The sequence below is a fragment of the Fomitiporia mediterranea genome (assembly GCF_000271605.1).
Source record: "Fomitiporia mediterranea MF3/22 unplaced genomic scaffold FOMMEscaffold_2, whole genome shotgun sequence".
In the NCBI taxonomy this organism is placed as follows: Eukaryota; Fungi; Basidiomycota; class Agaricomycetes; order Hymenochaetales; family Hymenochaetaceae; genus Fomitiporia; species Fomitiporia mediterranea.
In genome coordinates this window covers 2,158,403-2,165,086 of record NW_006760387.1, presented here as the reverse complement: position 1 = coordinate 2,165,086, position 6,684 = coordinate 2,158,403, and the positions used below count along the sequence as shown (strand labels likewise).

Below are 6,684 nucleotides of genomic sequence, written 5' to 3'. Positions count from 1 at the left end.
TTTTGTTTATAATTTTTGCTGGTCAAAAATGGGAAAATAAATTTCAAATAATGTTTATCATTATGTAAGTTATTTTTTAAGGTAAGGAATTGTGAAATGCCCCATGTGTCCATCTGTATTTTTGTAGATTAGCAGAGAATAAACTGATGCACTAGTCTACTGCAACAAAGGGCTGCATGTAAGTCGTAAAGACAACAGGTGCAGTCGTATATTGAAAGTGAGAACTGCCTTAGAGGGAATGTCGATCATCTTTGTCCGCGCGTCATGTCGATCAACAGATTTGGGAAGAGATAGCTTTTTGCTAATTTGCCATATTTTTTTTACTCTCACAGACAAGAAAATACAGTTCAGCTATTGTAAATGTAATGTCTAAGCCCACATCCGTACTGAACGACTTGGACAGAGGAGATGAGTTAGAACCGTCAGAGTTGGGTACAGGGGCCACAACGCGGTGCCGTTGATGCTCATCTAACAAGTGCAAAACGTAATCGACTCTATTTTCGTCTTGAACGCTATCACATCGCCATCGTGTTCACAGCATGGCTAGTACAGCGAACAAGCGCCCACTTCTTGCCCTTAACCACAACGTCCTCCTCCCCATCGTGTGCCGCTGACTCCCAAGCTGTGTAAAGACGGGTCAACGAAAATACTCTCAGCAGGTAATGCACGTCCGTTTGGCATCCGGTCTTCCTTTTTTGCCAGAAGAATTGCACATTGACCGAATGTTCAGCAGAGCCAGACATATCGAAAGATGGAAGGAAGCGCTACTGTAGATCAAGATCGCTTCGACTGCTCAAAGACACATTCTAAACTTGCCCTTCGTCACTGGGAAAGCTTCGAGCAATCGGGAGAACGGGGAGAACTCGAAAAATCTATAACTCACCATCGTGCCGCTCTCGAACATCGTCCCGAAGGACATCCAGATCGTTCGGAATCGTTGTATAACCTTGCACTTTCTCTTTGGACGCGATACGAGCGATGGGGCCAATTGGAAGATCTAGAAGAAGCCATTGAGTTGGATCGAGCCGCCCTCGAGCTTCGACCCGAAGGCCATCCTCATCGCTCTCTCTCTCTCGGCAATCTTGCAGTCTCTCTAAGAACCAGATACAACCAGCAGGGGGCAACGAAGGACCTTGAGGAAGCCATTGAGTTGGACCGAGCCGCCCTCGACCTTCTACCCGAAGGCCATCCTCATCGCTCTATCTCTCTCGGCAATCTTGCACTCTCTGTTAAAACCCGATACGACCAGCAAGGAGCGACGAAGGACCTCGAGGAAGCCATTGAGTTGGAGCGAACCGCCCTTGAGCTTCGACCCGAAGGCCATCCTCATCGCTCTAGCTCTCTCGCCAACCTTGCAAGCTCTCTGACAACCCGATACGACCAGCAGGGATCAACGAAGGACCTCGAAGAAGCCATTGAGTTGGAGCGAGCCGCCCTCGAGCTTCGACCCGAAGGCCATCCTCATCGCTCTATCTCTCTCGGCAATCTTGCAAGCTCTCTAAAAACCCGATACAAGCTGCAAGGAGCAATGGACGACCTCGAAGAAGCCATTGAGTTGGAGCGAGCCGCCCTCGAGCTTCGACCCGAAGGCCATCCTCATCGCTCTATCTCTCTCGGCAATCTTGCAAACTCTCTGCAAACCCGATATGACCAGCAGGGAGCAATGAAGGACCTCGAAGAAGCCATTGAGTTGCACCGAGCCGCCCTTGACTTTCGACCCGAAGGCCATCCTGATTGCTCTATCTCTCTCGCCAATCTTGCAAGCTCTCTGAGAACCCGATACTACCAGCAGGGATCAACGAAGGACCTCGAAGAAGCCATTGAGTTGGAGCGAGCCGCCCTCGAGCTTCGACCCGAAGGCCATCCTCATCGCTCTATCTCTCTCGGCAATCTTGCACTCTCTGTTAAAACCCGATACAACCAGCAAGGAGCGACGAAGGACCTCGAGGAAGCCATTGAGTTGGAGCGAGCCGCCCTCGAGCTTCGACCCGAAGGCCATCCTCATCGCTCTATCTCTCTCGGCAATCTTGCAAACTCTCTGCAAACCCGATATGACCAGCAGGGAGCAATGAAGGACCTCGAAGAAGCCATTGAGTTGCACCGAGCCGCCCTCGAGCTTGGACCCGAAGGCCATCCTCATCGTTCCTCTTCACTATTGGGCCTTGCAAACTCCTTATATGCTCGGATCGAGAATCAATGGAACACAGAGGAGTTCGAGAAATGTATGCAGTTACTGCAACTTGCTGCTACTCATGAATTCTCAGGATTGTCGCACCGCCTTTTTACTGTACAACGATGGGCATCGCTTGCACGATTGCACAACCATGACTCGGCCTCTCAAGCTTACCGAACATTCATATCCATACTCCAACATGCTCTCACCATACATCCAACCCTTCGCGAACAGCACGACTTTCTTACCGGGGAAAATGTTTATGGCATGCTGACTTCTGATGCGGCGTCCTATGCGATAGAGAAAAATGAATTGGAACAAGCGGTGGAGATACTAGAGCGTGGAAGGAGCTTACTTTGGTCACAGCTGCGTGGTCTTAGGACTCCATTGGACCAGCTTGCTGAAACGAACGAAGAACTCGCCGTCAGTTTCAGAGATGTCAATCGCCGACTAGAGAACCTCGCAACATCACACGAAGCGTTAATGTCTGGCCCATCCGTGGATGGAGGCGAATTACCTAGGTTAGACAGTAAACGAGGCCAGAAATCGTTCGATGAACTGTTGAAATTAAAGAAGCGACTTTCGCATGAGCAAGAGGGAATTATAAACGAGATTCGACAAGTACCTGGATTCGAGAGCTTCCTGAAAGCTACGCCCTTCAGAACCCTTCAGCAGGCAGCGTTGGAGGGACCGATCATCATGGTGAACTGTAGCGAATACCGTTCCGACTCCCTTATTATTAACTGTCATGGTGTTTCATCCATAATCTGTGTTCCGTTGGACGAAGAATTCTACACAGACAGCATTGAGCTGTGCGACGAACTCGTGGATACGCGACAACGGCTCAAATTAAATTCGCTGGAATATGAGACGAAACTTTGTGAAGCGATGAAGATGCTATGGGATAGAGTTGTCTCCAAAGTCGTTGGCAAACTGACAGAAATTGGGATCGCGAAAGGATCTCGCATCTGGTGGTGTCCCACGTCAGTATTATCCGCACTCCCGTTCCACGCTGCAGGACCATTCAAGGATTCGGATGGAACTGCAAAATACTTGTTAGACAATTATATTTCATCGTATACTCCGACACTCGGCGCATTGCTTAGTGCGCGATCTAATACAGGCACGAGTGAACCAAAATTGCTTGTCGTTGGCGATACTGTTACACTGCGATCAACTCGACAGGAAATTCGAAACATTCGGACCTGCTTGGGCAGTAACAGACCGGGAACTACGATACTGACTGATCGCAGAGCGTCTCGTCGAACGGTGATGAAGATGCTCCGGAGAGTCACATGGATTCATTTCGCTTGTCATGGCCACCTTGACCCAAAACCTTTCGACTCTTCGTTCAAGCTCGCCGATCGCGGATTGACATTGCTTGATATTATCCAATCTAATGTCCCAAATGCCGAGTTCGCATTCCTGTCTGCGTGCCATACTGCCGAGCTGTCCCATTCAGGTGTGCACGACGAGGCACTTCATCTGTCGGCAGCTATGCAGTTCAGCGGGTTTCGAAGTGTGATCGGGACGATGTGGGAGCTATACGATGAGGATGGGCCTCTGTTTGCTCGTGTGGTTTATGAGTACATGAATGATTGTAATGAAGGCGAGTTGAGGTATAAGAGGGCGGCTGGAGGACTTCGGAAGGCGGCATTAGAGTTGAAAGGATGGGAAGGGATTCCGACTGAACGATGGGTTAATTTCGTGCATATAGGTGCTTGATCAATGTTGTTATATGCTCTACAATATGTATTACGAGTGACTCTATCTGTATATCATTTCTTTCAATACTTGACAGGGTTTCAAACATTCATACCAACGCTCATGTACACACACTCTATCCTCTTCCGTTCGACGGTCACTAGCCGGCTCCTTCTCACCCGAAGCATGAGACGTATCCGCGGCTGGGGCTGCATCATTATTCGGATTCGGTGCTTTCGGCGTCTTCAATGCTCTCGCTGATGTCAAGCTACTATATTACATGAGGCACACATGGAAGCGAGAGGGAGCAGCCCACTTACAGGATGTTCTGTCTCATCGTCGACATTAGCCAGAGTAGAGAGTCTATCATTATGACTGCGATGATGGAAATAATAATACAATGCTTGATGTGCGTTTCCAAAACCAACAGATGCAAATTCACTCCCTATCCTTTTTGTTCTCTTCTGCATGCTTGTACTTGTCAAATCCCGATGATGCTCGAACACCGTCCTCAGGTGCATCTGGATCAAGCTGTCCTCTCTCATTCCGTCGGGCCCTACTTAATACCGGGCAGAGTATATACATGTATACGTCAGACACGACATCAGATGGCACAAAATGGTGGAGGAAGGCCCGCTTACCGGAAGAATGTATACGAGAGCACAACATTACCAACGTCCTTACATGCCGGGTCATTCAGTACGTCTTGGCCGATGAAGGACGGCAAGAGCACGTTCACTTCCTTGCCCGCAAACAGCTTTTGTTCCTCAAAGCAGAAACACTCGAACTTGGTGAAGCAAGTTGCGATCTAAATACAGCATGGAAGACCATCATCAGCATGTAACTTCATGCAGCGGAAGCAAATTAGGATCAGATCTGAGGCACCAGGTAACTCAAGCTATATAGTCGCCAAAACGAGATTATTATTGCTCGCTCAGTTATCTACTCTAAGCACCATTCCAATATGAACTGCTCCTAAGAAATGAAAAAAAAATGAATGTACCCGGCCAGGCGAAACATTATACGTAGCAATCCCAATGACATCCTGGCTCGACATATTCCTAGCCTTGTAAAACGTAAGACTTGTCTCCACGGGTAACGCACTGACGTATTTATTTGCGGCGTAAAGGGCCACGGTAGTGCCTCGGTCGCATCCACTTTAAACCTCACCCGAATTCTTCGCGCTTCCTCGACAGGATAAGTTGCTCTGAAAAGAACTTGCTTCTACTGACAATTGGTGTACCTGAAAAACCGGTTGCAGTACAGAGGGTGCGGTAGAGTGGGACGGCAGCATAGGACATACTGGGTACGAAGATGAGCTTTTCTTTTCCTATGAATTCGAAGTTGTGAAACATCGGCACGTACAGCTACTGTTGAATTTTGAATACATCATCAGCGTCCTATTTCATTGCTTGTACATACCCTGCTGCATCCTAAAAGAACTCATCTGTGGACGAAGACCGTTCGGTTGCGTAATGCGCATGTCCTTCGTGTCAATTGAGAGTATTCAATTTCGCGGTGTGTCAACAGTGTCGATCATCCCGTGCGTTACCCCACCAGTATCAAGGCTGACAACAAATTTGTGTATTAGACTCTATTAGTTGGATATATTTTTGAAAAATCAACCAACGTACCAGTCCAACGCGACAATAATATGGCTGCCCGATGGAACCCAAGTCGAAAGCGTGCTGGAAAGTGAGAACTGCCTATATAGGCATGTCGATAACTTCTATCTTTGTCTGCGTGTCCTGTCGATCAACAGATTTGGGAAGAGACGGCTTTTTGCTAATCTGCAATAGAATGTAACGCATATCTGTACCAGACAACGTACACAATGAAGATGGCTTAATAACGACAAAGTTAGGCACAAAGGAGGGGCAAGTACTACAATGGAATTGCGAAACGTGTTCGAATCTATTTTTATCATGACATCTATCACACCGCCATCGTGTTCTCAGCATGGCCAGTGCAGCGAACAGGCGCCCACTTCTTGCCCTTAACCACAACGTCCTCCCATCGTGCGCTGTCGACTCCCCAGCCGTGTGAAGACAGGTCATTACAAAGGCTACGAGGTAATACATCTCCATTTAGTATATTGGCCTCTTACTATATGAACTACACTTTGACCGAAACTTTACCAGGACCAGAGAGTATCGAGATATGAAAGCAATTGCTGCTGCACTTCGAGCTTTTTTCGATCGTTCTAAGAGACACGATAAACTCGCCCGTCGTCATTGGGAAAGCTTCAAGCAATCGGGAGAACGGGGAGAACTCGAAAGGTCTATAAGTCACGATCATGCCGCTCTCGAACTTCGTCTCGATGGACACCCATGTCGCTCGGAATCGTTGCATAACCTCGCGCTTTCTCTTTGGACGCGATACGAACGGTGGGACCAATTGGAAGATCTAGAAGAATGCATCGTGTTGAACCGAGTCGCCCTCGAGCTTCGAACCGAAGGCCATCCTGATCGCTCTTTGTCTCTCGGCAATCTTGCAGTCTCTCTAAGGATCCGGTACAACCAGCAAGGAGTGACAAAGGACCTCGAAGAAGCCATTGAGTTGGAGCGAGCTGCCCTCGAGCTTCGACCGGAAGGCCATCCCGATCGCTCTCTCTCTCTCGGCAATCTTGCAAGCTCTCTGAGGACTCGATACAACCAGCAAGGAGTGACAAAGGACCTCGAAGAAGCCATTGAGTTGGAGCGAGCTGCCCTCGAGCTTCGACCGGAAGGCCATCCGAATCGCTCTGTCTCTCTCAGCAATCTCGCAATCTCTCTGACGACCCGATACGACCAGCAAGGAGTGACAAA

General features: G+C 48.6%; 3 protein-coding genes across 3 annotated transcripts; 2 read left to right on the top strand and 1 right to left on the bottom strand.

Annotated features, from left to right (window-relative positions):
- Positions 1 to 751: 751 nt before the first annotated feature.
- Positions 752 to 3,962, top strand: FOMMEDRAFT_102456 (TPR-like protein; the record flags this gene model as incomplete). The annotated part of the gene is made up of 1 exon (XM_007262809.1): positions 752 to 3,962. One exon carries the CDS (start codon positions 752 to 754, stop codon positions 3,896 to 3,898), a length of 3,147 nt encoding a protein of 1,048 aa, XP_007262871.1. The 3' UTR covers positions 3,899 to 3,962.
- Positions 3,963 to 4,094: 132 nt separating this feature from the next.
- On the bottom strand, positions 4,095 to 5,360 carry FOMMEDRAFT_165358 (uncharacterized protein; the record flags this gene model as incomplete). The annotated part of the gene is made up of 7 exons (XM_007262808.1): positions 4,095 to 4,145; positions 4,198 to 4,252; positions 4,320 to 4,433; positions 4,519 to 4,685; positions 4,881 to 4,980; positions 5,048 to 5,207; positions 5,300 to 5,360. 7 exons carry the CDS (start codon positions 5,358 to 5,360, stop codon positions 4,095 to 4,097), a joined length of 708 nt encoding a protein of 235 aa, XP_007262870.1.
- Positions 5,361 to 5,836: 476 nt separating this feature from the next.
- FOMMEDRAFT_151882 (uncharacterized protein) lies at positions 5,837 to 6,676 on the top strand (the record flags this gene model as incomplete). The annotated part of the gene is made up of 2 exons (XM_007262807.1): positions 5,837 to 5,919; positions 6,019 to 6,676. Coding segments are annotated over 2 exons (741 nt in total), but the record flags the coding sequence as incomplete, so codon positions are not given.
- Between the last annotated feature and the right edge of the window lie 8 nt (positions 6,677 to 6,684).